This window comes from Mesoplodon densirostris, chromosome 4, assembly GCF_025265405.1.
Source record: "Mesoplodon densirostris isolate mMesDen1 chromosome 4, mMesDen1 primary haplotype, whole genome shotgun sequence".
In the NCBI taxonomy this organism is placed as follows: domain Eukaryota; kingdom Metazoa; phylum Chordata; class Mammalia; order Artiodactyla; family Ziphiidae; genus Mesoplodon; species Mesoplodon densirostris.
Genome location: NC_082664.1, coordinates 3,881,083 through 3,898,444, shown reverse-complemented (window position 1 = coordinate 3,898,444; position 17,362 = coordinate 3,881,083). Strand labels below are relative to the sequence as shown.

At 49.5% G+C, this 17,362-nt stretch overlaps 1 protein-coding gene across 6 annotated transcripts in view; it reads left to right on the top strand.

Moving 5' to 3' along the window:
• Positions 1–17,362, top strand: part of TECPR2 (tectonin beta-propeller repeat containing 2) — a 98,291-nt gene that overhangs the window by 55,208 nt on the left and 25,721 nt on the right. For 5 of the 6 annotated variants that reach the window (XM_060095603.1, XM_060095599.1, XM_060095600.1 and 2 more), the window contains 4 exons: positions 1,952–2,192; positions 2,864–2,953; positions 4,485–4,718; positions 15,068–15,216. In XM_060095603.1, coding sequence (XP_059951586.1) covers positions 1,952–2,192; positions 2,864–2,953; positions 4,485–4,718; positions 15,068–15,216 — 714 coding nt within the window. Of the gene's footprint in view, positions 1–1,951; positions 2,193–2,863; positions 2,954–4,484; positions 4,719–15,067; positions 15,217–15,506; positions 15,567–17,362 lie in introns of those variants that run through there. The other variant, XM_060095604.1, reaches the window with a different exon arrangement.

Here is a 17,362-nt window from a genome sequence, read left to right as displayed (position 1 = left end):
GCGGCCCCCTCCCTATCCACGCCCACCCATAAACCCTACTTTCTTGTCAAAAAGAAAAAAAAGAGTAACCCTGCTCGCCGCAACTAGAGAAAGCCCACGCACAGCAACGAAGACCCAACGCAGCCGAAAATAAGTAAATAAAATAAACAAAAAGAAATTAAAAAAAAAAAAAAGAAAGAAGTAGTAAGGTATAATCAAGCTAACTTTTGCCCTTTTGGCACCATTCAGTGTAAATAAACGCAGCGCCCGTGGTCCCCCAGCGTAGCAGGTAAGGCTGTGCTGGCATCGGCGGCTGTGGGGTGCACAGCAGCTCTTCAGTGTTCTGTCTCCATTGATGGGTTCAGGTGTTATTGTCGCCTTAGACTTGCCTCATCGAGGGCAGGTCTTCCAGTGGCCGCTCTCAGGTCTTTCAGATGAGGATGTGGAAAAGCAAGTTGTGTTTGCTCTTACACAGTCTCGAATTTAGTATGCCAGGGACTATTTGAAAAGTTATACAGTTGATTCAAAACTATCCTCCCTGTATTTGTCACCATATTATATGGTTTTATACACACACACACACACACACACACAAAGTGTAGTACATGTACTAAATTCTGTCTTAAGTAGCCTAAAGAAAACTAGTTAGCATTTTATCATAATATTCAGACCATTGTCTTCAGAGAAATTTGACAGAATCATCTCTGAGGTGTTTGGAAACAGAGTTATTTTATTTACTGTAAGATTGATTTCTCTGTAGTGCTAGAGCCAGCATTATGTTTGGCTGTTAAACCTTTCTCTTTTTTTTTGTTAATTTGCATCCTGCTTATCTGCCAATCCTGGGTGCTGGGACTGAGCCTGTCACAGACTTTCTGTGTGGCCTGGCGTCATACACCCCGAGGAAGGGCAGAGCTCCCAGGCCATCACACGGCAGCATGGCACTGGTCCCCAGGTACCTGCCCAGCGTCCTGTGGGCTCTGATGGGGTCCGCCTCGCCAGGCTGGCACGTGCTCTGCTCTTCAAGGGAAGCAGGGCCTTGGGGCTGACGTGCCGACACCGTTTGCTGAAGCCTCAGTGCAGGCAGGAGCTCACAGTCAGTGCGAGCCCTTTCACAGAAAAGAAGGGCCGCGTCGCACATGTACTACAGTGCTGGGTTTTATGATAGTTTCCTTTCTGTGTGTTTTATTATATGTTAAGTTCCCTATCCTAAGTGATGTCACTTTCACTGCGCACTTCGCCGTGCGTGACCTGGGAGTGTGGCCTGCACAAGGCTGTCCTAGGCATAGGGCGGCGACGTTCTCTGTAACCCGACCCGGCAGGGCAGAAGCACGTGGAAAGTCTCGCAGAGTCAGAGGCCTTTCTGACAGCCAGAGCTGGCCGGCAAGGGAGAGGGTTCCTTAGAGGGCAGCACCCTGGAGAAAGGTCTCTTGCAGGAACGTGAAAGAAGCGTGTCTCGAATCTGAGCCCGGGTGCGTTCTGCACGTCCAGGACAGGCCCTGTCTGTGCTGCTGCTCTGGCCTGATTGTTAACAGTCCCAGTTGGGTCATGAATTGCTTCATCACCCTGCTTACTCTACCTTTTTAAACCCGTATTATGATCCTAAGTATCGTACACTTGTCCATTAGAAATTCCTAAATTTTAAAAACAAAATAATCCTTTCTCACTGATTAGAATAAAAGACTTATAGGGTGCGAGGGGGTGATAATCCTAAAAGTAATACATGCTCTTTGTAACAGGTCCATGTAATAGAAAAGTGTATAAAATAAAAGGTGAACGTTTTCTTCCGTCCCTCTGAATCCACCCCTCGGAAGTAATCACAGTCAGCAGTGGGGGGTGTCCTGCCACACTCCTCTCCAGTCCTCACACAAACGTGCACGTGCACGTGGGTATCTGGGTGTTTGACAGGCAGCGAGTGTGCAGAAGGCGTTTGTAGCTGCGCTGAGAGCAGGGTGTCTGCCCGTCTCCCCTCCAGGCGAGCATCACAGACTACGTGGTGTTTGACCAGTGCAGCTTGTTCCAGACCATAATCCATGCCACACACTCGGTGGCCACAGCGGCCCAGGTGCCTGTTGAGAAGGTGGCGGATAAACTGCGCATGGCGTTGTGGTCTCAGCAGCTCCAGTGCCAGCCGAGCCTTCTAGGGGTCAACAGCAGCGGCGTCTGGATCTCCTCGGGCAAGAATGAAATCCACGTCTCTAGAGGAAGTCTCATCGGTGGGTGAATCACTTCATTGCCACGCCGGCTTGATAGGCAGCTCCTCTTTAGAGCCAGCATTTAAGGAAAAGCTATATGATCTCAAGTGGAAAAGATAATTTAGTGCCAGTGGTATGAGGTGTCTGGAAGGGAGGCCTCCCCTCTGCTTTCTATCAGTTCCCTCCTTTTAGTCTGTCATTCCTGCGACTTGGATACCAGTGTCTGCATGGTGTGCGATCAGTTTCCATTAGGAACCTATTAGGCTGTAAGAAGAGCACATGGAGCTCATTTTTATGTTAATAGTTTCCAGCTAAATGAAATATCCTCCCATTCCTAAAGAGCCTAGTAGAAAAAATTATCTCACTGTTGAAAATGCAAGGCTCTGGCCAGATCCGTAAACGTAGGTGTAAATCCACATTTACCCACTGGGGCTTCATTTCTGTGAGTGAACCCTGCTTTGTGAATTTTCTCCAGCTCTTCTCCCCCTGCGTGGCCTCCCCCGACCCTGGGCTAGACGGTGCTCTGCTTGTCGGGCCGGCTCTTGCAGTGCTGGCTTGGGCCTCCTACTTTGAGGACACTCTAGAACCAGCTGTAAGGGGTTTTGAAGGCCAGTTGGTCTAGAACTGAAGCTCTGAAGTATGTGTGGTCTTTCTTTCTTCTTTCTTTAACGTACTCTTCCCATTATTTCTAGGCACTTACTGGAACAATGTCGTTCCCCGGGGGACAGCTTCGGCCACAAAGTGGGCCTTCGTGTTGGCTTCCACTGCTCCCACAAAGGAAGGTTGGTTGGGGAGTGCAGTGCACAGGTTGGCAGCTGAACAGTTAAAACCATGGTCTGACGTGGCCTAGTTGGGGCGGGAGCATGGCCGTGGGGCCCTCAGGGACTGGATGCGGTGGTGTCACAGGCCAGCCGCCCTCGTTGGCTGAGCCGAGGGCTCCCAAAGCTGGATATAGGCCTGCCCAGGAGAGAAGGATCTGGTGTGGTGGTCTGAGTGGGTCTGGAGGCGAGCTGTCCTTCTGAAGGAGGGGAGTGTACAGTGTGACCGCTGAGGCCGGCAGCTGCTGACTTCAGCGACATGTCTCAGGGCCGTAGCACAGGGCCAGTAGGCACCAGGCTTCTCTGGGTGCCTGGCCATTTCCCCTGTGAATTCTGTCACCTCCTCACAGGCTGGTTTACAGCCTCTGGCTGGCCTAAGTCCCACTGTCATGCCCCTGGTAGGGCAGACCTCCCAAAGCCCTGACCACAGCTCGGGCTTTGGAGCCAGGAGAGGCAGTGCAGCTACCCCAGGAGCTGGGAGCTGGGGCAGTCAGGTGGCCCAGGATCACGCTGAGGGTCAGATGAGAAGATGTCGGGGGTCTCTGCAGTTGGTGAGTTCGAGCCCGTAGTCCCACTAGGATGTGCAGAACTTGGTCAGTACAATAAAATGCTTCCTCCCCAGATTGTTCTGACCGCAGTTGTGCAATAAGTAAGCTCTGCAAACCATAGGTTCTCTCCCAAGCTTGGCATAAATCATTCGGCAGCAAAACCTGACCTGAGCTGATGGGAGGCTCCTTACAGCGTCCGTCTGTCCTGCTGACTGTGACTGTGACGCATTTTGTTGCAGGAACGTTGCTGCACTTTGTTGCGGTGGGGGGGGGACTGCCTGGCTCCCGGGCTGTTCCGTAAACATCGGCATACCCATTACCTTACGTTTTCAAGGTCCAAAGTAATTTTGAATTCCAGACCATAACTGGTCCCAAGTTTTTGATATACTTTAGATAATATATTCTGACTGAGGTTTTAATTTCCCCAAGTGTGGTTTGCATTTTAAAGTGAATTAAACCTGAAGGACTCTAAAAAGGGAGGAGAGAATGAAAGCATGTAATTTTGAGGTGAGGATGGGAGGAAAAGGCTTTCCAGCTTTCCGGGCCTTTTCCAGCAGCCTCCGCCCCGCCAGACCTCCCCTCGCCCTGCCACCAGGACAGGGGAGGTTCCTCGGTGCCGTCCTTCCGGGGCATTGCCGGCCTTGCTCCCTCTAGGACGCTGGTTGACACACCAACTTGAATGCTTCCCGGTCCATCATACAACGTCCAAGGTCCGGGTCTCTGAGGCAACGTCATGGGCCTCCTAAGGTCTCGTTAGCCCAGCTTCCTTTCATTTCTTTAAATGTGTCGGACTTGTTTCCTGTGAACTGGCTGGTCCCGGTGCGTCCCCCTGAGTCCTGGCTGCTCCTTCCCCGAGGTGGGGAGTGAGGGTGGGAGCTGGTCGGCCAGCCTCTGAAGGCAAAGGCTGCCCCGAGATGCTCGCCGGTGACGCCATGACCTCTCCGCAGGAAGCTCCCTGTGGCTCTGCCAGAGCAGCAAGGACCTGTGCCGCGTCAGCGCCCAGCACGCCCAGTCACGCCCATCCACCGTGCAGCTGCCCCCCGACGCCGAGATGAAGGCCTACGCCGCCTGCCAAGATGCCCTGTGGGCCCTGGACAGCCTCGGCCAGGTGTTCATCCGGACGCTGTCTGCGAGCTGCCCCACGGGCATGCACTGGACGAGGCTGGACCTCTCGCAGCTAGGTATGCCCGCCCCCGCCGCCAGGCCCTGCCTTCCAGCCTCCTCAGGAGGGGTGTCCCACCCGCTTCCCGGGGCCCTGTGTTCAGCTCTCGTGAGTCCTTGCAGGCCGCGTGGTCGGTTGCTGGGTCAGGAGGTCGATTAGCCGTTCTTGCAGAGTAACGGGCCTCTTAAGAATTTTGTGAGGAGCTTTTCTTTGCCACGCTTCACACGTCGCGGGGTTTTCAGCACCCAGGAGGAGCGTGAACTCAGAGGAGCTGCCGTACGACGCGCGCGATGATACTGTGGATGCAGCTGCCTCTGCTGGTCTGCCTGGGTGTGGCAGTTGCTTTGTGCCCTTTCCGACCCAGGGTCCGCCGCCCGCAGCCAGGAGAGCGCCCAGCCCTCCCTCTGCTGGAGGGGTGTGTGCCGCCTCCCTTCTCCGAGTCTCCCCTACAGGGCTGCAGGGCAGCCGAGCAGCGTGAGGCTATTTATAAATCATTCATTCCTGTTCCAAGGAATACGATGATAGAATGAGCCCACACCCTTAGGTTGTCCTCTGGGCAGACGGGCAGCTGTGGCTGTCAGAAGGTGCAGGCTGCGCCCGGCAGCTCCGGAGTCCATGCGAGCCTTAGGGATACTTCCCTGCCCAGCGGCTTCCCGGTTTGGTGAACTGATAACCAGTATTTTGTTTGTTAGGTGGTAGAATTGAATTTTACAAGCATTTAACATTTGAGAATTCAACCACATGTACTCGTTTGAAAAACAAAAAAAGGACAAAGAAGCCAAGAAGGGAAGGGAGGACGCCTTGTCCACCTCCCGCCCTGGCAGCCCCTGGCTGCGTCTCCAGCTGACGGGCCTCTCACCGTCCCATGATGTGCAGAGGTATCGTCATTCTTTTGTCCCACGAGGCCCCCAAATACAACCCAGCTTAGCTAAAGAAGCAGGTTGGTTCTCCACTAAAGAAGTAAGCTTTGTTCCAAAGCTAGGAATTTTCCAGGGTCATTTTGGTTATGCTTTTGGCCTCACTCGCACCCTGTGTTTTGAACCTAATCCCAGACCCAAGGCCGGTCACAGTCCAGCTTCTGAGAGCGCCTGCCAGCCGCCATCGTCAATGGTGATGGACCAGAGAGGCTGCAGCTGGCCGTGGCTCTGCCTGCCAGTGCAGGGCCGCCTTCCCGCCTGCCCCGGGGAGCCTTTCCTTGGTTCAGAGATCCTGTGGGCCTGAGCCATCCTCCTCTGGCCCCCAAGCAGAGCAGTTTGGGAGTTTCTGGAGGTAAAAAGGCCAGAGCGAGGTTGGTGTCCTCCTTGCTACAGGATCCTGGGAGCACTGGGGGCCCTGCCCTTGCCCCACCGGGGCAGAAGCAGAGCTCTGCCCGGCACCACCGCTCAGAGGAGGCCGCTGTGCCACAGCACGTGCCGAGAGAACGGCCTCGAGCGCGGCTTGGCTTCCGGGCTCCGGCCCACAGCTCACGCCTCCCTTCCCATTCAGTCCAGTCCTCCCGCGCTGGCGCGCTGGCCAGAGTGTTACAGGCCTCTGAGGCGGCTGGCTGGGTTTCCCTGGGGTCGGTGGCCGTTCTTTCAAGGGGAGTGACTCAGCTTTGGTGGGATTGAGTCTCACTTTCAGACTAGGAGGGGCCAGACAGGGCCACCCTGAGTCCAGGTTGTGCTTTGGCTTTCCCTGCGTGCTGGGGGCAGGGGTGCAGGAGCTGAGAACGTCAGGCTTTCACAGAGCCGCCCTGCCTCTTGCCCGCAGAATCGTCCGCAGTCCGGCCAGGCCTGGAGTGGGTCACACAGACCGCAGGTGAGGTGGTTGGGCCCAGGAGCGGGGCTCCCGGCAGAGGCAGGGCGGCAGCGGGAGCGGTGCTAGCCGAGTGCAGAGCCGGGCCCGGGCTGGCTGCCGGGTTACCTTGAGACCTCAGTCCTCACCTTTCTGATGGTAACGGCAATCCCCGCCCCAGAGAGAGGGTGCAAGTAAGCATCATGTGCAAACGCAACCTGTCTCAGGCAGGTGTGACGGCCTAAAAGCCGCCCAGCTCCTCAAGCTGCTGGGGGAGGGGTGGTGCTCGCTCAGGTCTGGCGCTGTGCATGACGGGGGCCGAGTCCAGGAAGCTCTCTGCCTTGCTTAGTCTTTTTCCTGCCCTGAGCTCTGGATTTTGTTTATCTGGGTTACTGGCCGATGCTGAGAGGATGGATAAAGACTTCTTTTACCGTTTTCTGAACATCCTGGGAGAACGAAGCAAGTCCAGAGTTGGTAGGCAGGGGAGGCGTGCAGGGAACAGCAGGAGGGGTGCTGGCCTTCCGCGTGCCTGGGTTGGGGGGCAGTGAAAAGCAGGTCAGGGCCACCAGCTACTCTGTTGTTTGGCTCTTTCCAGGGATGGTCTGTGTAGCCTGTGGGACAAACCGGTGAATCAAGGTTTCTAAAAAAAAGTATTATTTATATTAGGGGATGCAGATTTTGAGTTCAGGTGTGTGCTCCCTGCCAGTGTCCGTGGCAGGCCATCATCCAGATCCAGCAACACTCATTGGAGAGTAGTGAACGGAGTGTAGTAACGCAGGTAACGTTCATGCTGCCTTGCTTACTTGCCTGCGGTTACCTGGGGTGCTTCATTGTTCTTTTAAAAGTTGGCCATGGTGGTGCTCAAAGCAGTGAAAGGAGCACAGCCTTTTTCAAGACTGTGGTTCTACCTGTGAGGATTCTGTTCAGTAGCAAACTTCTCTTTCCCAGATGCACTTTTTTTTTTTTGGAAGTATAGTTGACATACAATATTAGCTTCAGGTGTACAATATAGTGATTCGATATTTTTATAGATTACACACTATACAAAGTTATTATTATTGTTTATATTCCCTGTGCTGTATGTTACATCTTTGTAATTAATTTGCTTTTTTTAATTAAAATTAAAAAAAATTTTTTTATAAATCTATTTCATTTTTGGCTGCATTGGGTCTTCGTTGCTGTGCGCGGGCTCTCTAGTTGCGGCGAGCAGGGGTTACTCTTCGTTGCGGTGTGCGGGCTTCTCATTGCGGTGGCTTCTCTTGTTGCGAAGCATGGGCTCTAGGCGCACAGGCTTCAGTAGTCGTGGCGCGTGGGCTCAGTTGTTGTGGCTCGTGGACTCTAGAGCACAGGCTCAGTAGTTGTGGCACACGGGCTTAGTTGCTCCGCAGCATGCGGGATCTTCCTGGACTGGGACTCGAATCCATGTCCCCTGCATTGGCAGGTGGATTCTTAACCACTGCACCACCGGGGAAGTCCTTAATTTGCTTTTTAAATGGTAGTTTGTATCCCTTAATCCCCTTCATCTGTTTTGCCCTTCCCCCCTTCCTACTCCCCTCTGGCAGCCACTAGTTTGTTTTCTGAATCTGAGTCTATTTCTGTTTTGTTGTATTTATTTGTTCATTTATTTTGTTTTTTTAGATTCCACATATAAGTGAAACATACAGTATTTGTCTTTCTCTGTCTGACATTTCACTAGGTATAACACTCTCCAGATCAATCCACATTGTTGCAGATGGCAGGGTTTCTTTCTTTTTTAAGGCTGAGTAATATTCCATTGTGTGTTTGTGTGTGCGTGTCTGTGTGTACACACACACAGACACACACACACATACACCCCACATCTTCTTTATTCATTCATTTGTTGATGGACACTTACGTTGCTTGCATATCTTGCCTATTGTAAATAATGCTGCAGTGAACAGCATGCTGGGGTGCATATATCTTTCCAAATTAGTGTTTTCGTTTTTTTCAGATGAATACCCAGGAGTGGAATTGCTGGATCATATGATGGTCCTATTTTTGATTTTTTGAGGAGCCTCCATAGTGTTTTCCATAGTGGCTGTACCAGTTTACATTCCCACCAACAGGGTCCCCTTCATCCACATTCTTGTCAACACTTGTTACTTGTTGTCTTTTTAAATCTTTTTTTTTTTTTTTGGCTGCACCAGGTCTTAGCTGCAGCACGCAGGATCTTTGTTGCCACGTGCGGGACCTTCATCGTGGCATGCAGGATCTTTAGTTGGTGCAATGCATGTGGGATCTAGTTCCCTGACCAGGATCGAACCTGGGCCCCCAGCACTGGGAGCTCGGAGCCTTAGCCACTGGACCACCAGGCAAGTCCCTTGTTGTCTTTTGATGACAGCCATCCGGATAGGTGTGAGGTGCTATCTCAGGTGGTTTTGATTTGCGTTTCCCTGATCCGTAGTGATGTTGAGCGTCTTTCCACGTGCCTGTTGACCATCTGTATGTGTTCTTTGGAAAAATGCCTATTCAGGCCCTTTGCCCATTTTTTAATTGGATTGTTTGTTTACTTGATATTGATTTGTCTGAGTTCTTTACAGAGTTTGGCTGTTAACCCTTTATCAGACATACTATTTGCAGACACTTTTTCCCGTCCAGTAGCTGCCTCTCCATTTTGTTGATGGTCCAAAATGTACTCTGTTTCCTGACTTCACTCCTCTGTTCCATTAAATTCTGCTGGAAAGGGCAGAGTTCTCTCTGGCTGTTTTTGCTTCTCTGCCAGCCATCGTGGTTGGCAGTGTCTCTTCCACGTACCCCAGAAGATCTGGGCTGTCGTACCCTCCGCTCCCCTCCCGCCACTGCCCGGGTCAGAGCTCCCCCTCCACACCTGCACTGCTGTAGCCGCCTCATGGCTCCAGGTGTGCCCACCTCCTGCCATGGTTGCCCGAGCTCTCCTCCTAAAACACGGCTCCTGGGCTGTGCCCTCGACACCCTGCAGTCAAGTTCCAGTCTTCGGGGTAGCACCTGGCGCCCTGGCAGCCTGCCCCAGCCTGCCTTCCGAGGGCCTCATGCAGCGGGGCTCCAGCCACCCGCCATCACTCTTCCCTGTGCGCCAGGCCCGTCTAGGCCCCCGGGGTCGCCTCTCTTCCCATGGCCTAGAATGTCCTCCCTGCTCTGGCCTACTTCAGTCAGCATCCCCATCCTGGGGCTTTTCCCTGAGCATCCTGCTCCTGCTCTGTCCCAACGGTCATTTCGGTCTGACCTGCGAGGAGTTTCCACGTGGAGGTGGAGGGGCTCTGCTGGCAGGGGCCTTGTGCGTGGCCACATCCACGCACAGCAGGAAATTGGACTGTCAGGGCAATCCGTCGTTGTTTGTAACTCCATTTCTAGCTGATTCTGGGATACGAGTTTTGATTCCTTGTTACTGATAATCACAGATAAAACTGTCTTAACAGCAAGTACAAGATGTCTTCACCTGTACTTCATCAGTCCAGCTCCAGGTTGCCATCTGCCTGCCCAGGGCATGAGGTAGGAGATGCTGGCTTTGTCAGAGCTGTTCAGAGATGTGCTTTACCTGGTTCCCTTTCAGTCCTGGCCTCTGCAAGCATTCTGACACTGAAAACAAGAAACAAAAGCCCATCTTCCCAGTGCCGAAAACGTGATCCAGACTACCTCATGCTGGCACTGACCTCGGGCAGCTCCAGGTCATTGTAAAGTCTGGAATGTCACCAGTCTCTACATTGCAAGCAGACATTGCAATTTCAAGCATGACTTTAGCAAAGTATCAAGCCATGAACATGATTTCTGCCTTTAATTTCTTTTTTTAAGATGTAGCATCTCTTTTTTCTGCTCCTATACAAATTACCAAGTCAGTTGCTACTCTGGGATTAGATTAGGAGAATTCTTTTTCTCTCTTTTTTTTTTTTTAATTGAAGTGTAGTTGATTTACAGTGTTGTGTTAATTACTGCTGTACAGCAAAGTGATTCAGTTATATATACATTCTCTTTTTTAGCATTTTAATTTTTTTAAATTTATTTATTTTATTTATTTATCTACTTTTGGCTGCGTTGGGTCTTTGTTGTCGCACGTGGGCTTCTCTAGTTGCGGCGAGCGGGGGCTACTCGTCATTGCGGTGCGGTGGCTTCTCATTGTTGCGGAGCACAGGCTCTAGGCATGTGGGCTTCAGTAGCTGTGGCACATGGGCTCAGTAGTTGTGGCTCGCGGGCTCTAGAACACAGGCTCAGTAGTTGTGGCGCACGGGCTAGTTGCTCCACGGCATGTGGGATCTTCCCGGACCAAGGCTCGAACCCGTGTCCCCTGCATTGGCACGCGGATTCTTAAGCACTGCACCACCAGGGAAGCCCTACATTCATTTTTAAATATTCTTTTCCATTACTTTATCACAGGATATTGAATATAGTTCTCTGTGCTCTACAGTAGGATCTTGTTGTCCATCCAGTCTATATATAATAGTTTACATCTGCTAGCCCAACCTCCCACTCCATCCGTCTGTTCTCTACGTCCATGATTCTGTTTTTGTTTCATAGATAGGTTCATTTGTGTCATATTTTAGATTCCACGTATAAGTGATATCATATGGTATTTGTCTTTTTCTGACTTCACTTAGTATGATAATCTCTAGTTGCATCCGTGTTGCTGCAAATGGCATTATTTCGTCTTTTTATGGCTGGATAGTAGTCCATTATATATATATACCACATCTTCTTTATCCATTCATCTGTCGATGGACATTTAGGTTGTTTCCATGTCTTGGCTATTGTGAATAGTGCTGCTGTGAACATAGAGGTGCATGTATCTTTTTGTTGTTATTTTGTTGTTGTTGTTTTATTCTGCATGTATCTTTTTGAATTACGATTTTGTCTGGATATATGCCCAGGAGTGGGATTGCTGGATCATATGGTAGCTCTATTTTTAGTTTTCTGAGGAACCTCCATACTGTTCTCCATAGCGGCTGCACCAACTTACATTCCCACCGGCAGTGTAGGAGGGTTCCCTTTTCTCCACATCCTTTCCAGCATTTGTTATTTGTGGATTTTTTTTTTGTAGATTTTTTTAAATCATGGCCATTCTGACTGGTGTGAGGTGGTACCTCATTGTAGTTTTTATTTCCATTTCTTAGATTAAGAGAATTCTTCAATTAAATGTCTAGCTACTGAACCCAGTTATGGAGACTGAATGTGGAATTTTATGATTTATGACAATCCTAGTTTTTGGAAGAAAATTTGCGTCATTTAGCAGATATTTAAGATGCTCATAACATTTGATTTCCCAGTACACATAAATATGCATATGTCAGGCACTGGAATGTTTAGCAAACTAATGCAATTTGTAAGTGAATACATCTGGTCACAGCATTTAATGAAGAAATATTCAGTGTCAGTTCGTGCCTTTAGGGAACAAATAGGATTATATTATATAGTAATTTATGCAGAAAAGTGTCTTATAAATAGTAAAACACCAAATAAATGCCACTTTTTCTTCTAAAATATATGTTTAAAAAGTAATCCTAAAGGGAAAATGTCTCATCTGTTGAATAAAGTAATTAAAACTTTTTTTTTTTTAAATGGGAGGGAAAAAGAAAATAGGGGGAAGACAGGAAAATCGCAGCATGTCTGTGTTGGTCGGACCGATATTGTTACAGTAACGAGTCCCAAATGCCAGCGATGTAACACAGGGAAGGTTGCTTTCTGCTCCCGCCAAGTTGGCTCTCGACCTGTCCGTCTTTCGATGGTTGTGGTAGTGGTTCCCAGGTGGTGGCTTACTGACCCCCTGCGGTGCTCTGTGGCTCTGCCCCTCTGGTCACTGCGGCAGGGGACAGCTGAAGGGCAAGGCCCTCTTGCCAGCTCTTTTATGGTTCAGTTCAGAAGTGACAGATCCCTTCTGCTCACAGCCCATTGTCCAGAACCAGTGATGGGGCCCCGCTTAACTCCAAGGGACACTGACGAGCCAGGGAGTGCTGGGGAGGCCAGTGTTCTCTGCCACCCGCCCTGACCTCATACACCTGCACCCAGGCAGCCTGGGAGACCCTCTGTGAAGTAGGAGACTACGGAAAAGCCCTCGATTAAACGTTTTCTTCTTTGACCTGTCTCTTCAATTCAGAATAAGCTGATTTATACACTGAAGTGTATATTCTAGCAACCTTTTATGTTTGTTTTAGAAGAACGCTTGCCTTGTAATATGAACTCTGTGTTTCACTGGTGGTGGTGTTATTCGCTGCTAATTCTGAGATGCTGACCCAGTGTGTTTTTGAAACCATGTAACTCTCTTCGCATGAGCAGCTACCACCTGTAATTCCTGTTAGGGCAGGTTGATGACTCCAACATAAAATTATTTTTTAATTAACATTTTAAAATTAGAATTTGTTTCTCGGCCATTTCTGGAATTTACTGCTGAAAGTACTTTATTTGGATCGCTACAAATCTTTTCATGGGTAATGTTAGAGCTCTAGGATGTCTATTTTAACTCCCCGGTAAGACATTCTATAAAAGATTTTTAAAATACAGCTAATTTCAGTATAAGAGAAATCATCATCTTCAGGAATGTACAAAGGGGTACTAAGAATTTTTTCAGTAGTAGTGGGTTGATACTTTTAAGCTAAACACATGTGACGAGATTTCCCCATAGCAGGATCCGTGCCTGTACGTTTTGGTGTGGACACACGGGCTGTCATCTGATACCGGTGACAACTGTGTGAGGTGGCCAAGAGCAGCACTGCCAGTGAATGTAGCTGTACCACCTTTTTCCCCTGCTTTACAGTCAAAATGAGTCATCCTCTAACTTAGTCATCAGAAGACAAACCATTCAACTTGAAAAAACAGGCAAAAGACTTGACAGATGCTTCACAAAAGAACATATACAGATGCCCCCCGTAAGCACATTAAAAGATTCTCAGCATCACTAGTTACCAGGGAAATGCAAATAAAACCATGACAAGATGCCACTTTACACCTGCTAGAATGGCTGACAGAGGTGCCAGAAGTGGATGCTGGTGAGGGTGTGGGTCACCAGCACACACCGCTGGTGGGCGTGTAAAGTGGGAAGACTGGTGGTCTCTTTCCACGTTAAACAGATATCTACCCTATAGCCCGGAGCTCCACTCCTAGGTGTTATTCAAGAAAAACAACACATGTTCACAAAAAAAAGTCTTCTGCAGAAATGATGATAGCAGCTTTACTCTTAAAAGCAAAAAGTGGAAATGGCCCAAATGCCCATCAGTAGGATACGCCACTAACTCTGGCGTTTACATGCCGTGGACTCATACTCAGCAGTAAAAAGGAGTGACTGGATGAATGTCATGAACAGAACATCACGCTGAGTGAAAAAAGCCAGGCCCAGGGAGTGCATACCTGTGATTCTGTTTTGACAGTCATCTAGACCAGACTGAACAGATACACGACGATGGAAATCAGAAGAGTGGCTGCCTCGGGGCAGAGGGGCAGAACTTCCTTGAGGAAGGGGCTTGAGGGAACCTTCTGGGGCAGTGAAAACATTCCATAACTCGATAAGCCGTGGGTTACCCAGGCATGTGCATCTGTCAAAAGCGAGGGAACTGACCGTGTAAGATCTGTGTGTTCACGGGATGTGGGGCCCCGGAGGTCAGAGGTGGCTGGCGGGGAGGGTCAGGTAGGCCTGGGTTCAAGCCGCGGCCTGCCGTTTGCCTCCCGGCTTCTCCACGTTCTCTTCCGGGGTCTGTGTCCTGACGGCCTCACGCATGAGCTGGGGCGGCAAGAGCCGTGCGTCACTGTCGCCCAGGCTGGTAACTGGGCTGCTGCTCTTTCTGCCAGATAAACTGTTAATCAGATTTCTCTTTGAAGACTCCTCCCATTTCCTTTCCTCTTAAAATTGGTTTAATAAACAAGGAGAAATGTAAAAAGAAAAATGAAGATCCTGGGAGGCTTAGTTAGTTAATTTTAATTCTAATTAGGATCAAGATTACCTGAAAGAGGGACGTCCCTGGTGGTCCAGGGGTAAAGAATCCGCCTGCCACTGCAGGGGACACGGGTTCTATACCTGGTTGGGGAACTAAGATCCCACATGCCACGGGGCAACTAAGCCCGTGCGCCACAACTATTGATCTCTCGCGCCTCAGCGAGAGAGCCCGCGTGCCCTGGAGCCTGCACGCCACAGCCAAAGAGAGAAAACCCACACGCTGCAACTAGAGAGAAGCCCGCGCACCACAATGAAGATCCCGCGTGTTGCCACTAAGACCCTACGCAGCCAAAAAAAAAAAAAAAGATTACCTAAAAGATGAATTCCCTTGCCCCAAATCCAGAATTTGCTGGTAACAGTCACGTATCTGATGAAGCTAATGACGGGGCCCACACTGAGATATTAATTCCCAGCCTTGGTGGCTCAGGGCACTGTCCGGATGGCATCTTGATTATTTTGCCCGTGGTGTGCAAGGGCTGCTCTGTGGCACGGGGCAGGTGCCGGGGCAGCCAGAGGCGTTGGTGACTCCCGTGCACTGTAATGTTCTCAAGCAACAGAGTTCACCTGCAAAGGCAGCATCATCTCTTTCTTTGAAGTTTAAATCAAAGTTCATAGATTAAATGAAACATGAGTCATCTTACAAGAGTAATTAATGTGTGTACTTTTTCTCTATTTGTCTATAGGAGCTGTAAAACTGATGAGCCTGGCATGTGGAAATCAGCACGTCTGGGCCTGTGATTCCAGGGGTGGAGTTTACTTCCGCGTGGGTACCCAGCCTCTGAATCCCAGTCTGATGCTTCCAGCCTGGATAATGATTGAACCGCCTGTCCAGGTAAGCAAAAGTTAACTGATACCGACTTGCTCGTCAGTACGCTGCTCGGGTGCTGGTGTTGGGGAGAGGACCACGCCCGCTGGTGTGGCCTCCCAGCAACTGGGGGAGGAGGGGCGTGTCAGGGAGCCTGGGGACTAAGGTGTGCCCCAGGTCAATGCACGCTCATTCACTGGCATCCCACACCTGGGATCTGATATTTGTGAAGTTTAGGGCCGAACAGATTAACGATTATCTGAGCCAATGCTGCTTTTTTTCTTTCTCAAAAGTGTTTCGCTTCTAACTTTTTACAGAATGAACATTATTTTTGAAAACATCAAACAATATCCAAAAGTATAGAGAAGAAAGTAAAAGTCATTTTAAAATCTTGTCATGGAGATAATGTATTATCATTATTTTGTGAATGCTTTTCCTGGTTTGTTGAAGAAGTTCTTCTCCTCGTGTGCCCCGTCCCCTCCCCTGACCCCAGCCATATTTCAGTTTACCATGTATCCTAAATGTTTTTCCTTTTCTTTTGACTGTTCCACCACTCGAATCAGAAGCGGGAGTCTGATTTTAGTGTACTATTTAGTTACCCTTAAATACCTGATGGGCCTGGTTGCTATGTTAAATATATTTCTGCTAAAATTTATAAATGGGGGGCTGTGATTTAATGAGAGTTATTTACTCTAACTGTTGCTAGTCCCCACTTCGTGACTTTGTTGGGGAAAAGAATGAAGTTGCCATATGCAGAGGTGGCAGTGTGGCAGGAGTGGTTAGTCCTTGAACAAAAAGTGCTTAAACGGGGACAAGAAGGAAATCAGGTGTTTGGGTGAATGCCTGTGTTCATGACTGTCTACGTTTTGGGCATCGTGAACCCTCAGGGGTGGGGCAGCTGAGGTCAAGGTGCAGGGCTGGTTATGAGGACCACCAGTCCTGCCCATGGGACACGGGGCCTGTGCTGGGAGACCCTATAGTTGGACAGGAGTCAGGTCCTGAGTTCTTTCAGGCCATTGGTCAGCGCTCATGGCCACGGGGAGGCTGGCTCCGCGTGGATCTTCCTCCTCACAGGGTCCTGCTAAGAGCGAGTAGAATCGCGTCTGTGAATTAGAAAGCGCTGTGCAGACGCCCGGTCCGCATTCGTCTGCACACGGCAGTGCGCTGACAGCCACGGTCAGGCGGCAGGGGAAGGTGTTGTCGCCGGCGCTGTGGGCTCTGCTGGTGCGCAGCCAGGGTGAAGGCAAGCCGACCTCTAGCTGGTTTCATTGCTGATCTGGAGCCCCCTTAGACGAGGCACCCTCTTGTTGCCTGCTCCTGTGGTATGTCGTTGTCAGCCTCTGACAGCTTTATGTTATTTCTTAAAGAGTTATAATTCGCAGTTTTACAGCATACAACTGAGTGTTTTTTAGTGTATTCGAAAAGTTGTGCAACCATCACTGCTGTCCAATCCTAGAACTTTTTCACCACCCCGAAAAGAAGTCCCCTGCCCATTGGTAGACACTCCCTTTTCTTCCGGAACCCGTGTCTCCTCAGCCCCTGGCAGCCGCTAATCTGCTTTGGGTTTCTATGCACTTGCCTATTCTGGATTTTCCTTTTTCATATAAATGGAATCGTATAATATGTGGCCTTTTCATCTGCCTTCTTCCACTTGGCTTCATGTTTTCAAAGTTCATCCATGTTGTAACGTGTGTCAGTACTTTATTCCTTTTTATGACTGAATAATACTCCATTGTATGCGTAGACCACATTTTGCTTATCCTTTCATCAGCTGATTGACATTTGGGTTGTTCCTACCTTTTGGCTACTATGAATAATGCTGCTGTGTACAAGACTATGTGGACATGCGTTTTCAGTTCTTCTGGGTGTACCACTTTAAGTGGAATTGTGGGGTCATATGGTGATTGTCTGTTTACCTTCTTAAGGAACTGCCTGTTTGCCACAGTGGCTGCACCATTCTACCCTCTACCAGCAATGTATGAGGAGTCCAGTTCCTGTACATCCTCACTGCGAAATTTCTCTGGCCAACTTAATAGTTGTAAAATGGTATCTCATTGTGGGTGTCTTTTAAAAAACAGGGTAAAAAAGTTTATTGAAACAGGAAAAATTAATTTTTGTATTGTGTGGGTTACTGAATGTTCTGATTTATATTAAAACAGACCTGTAGAGAAAG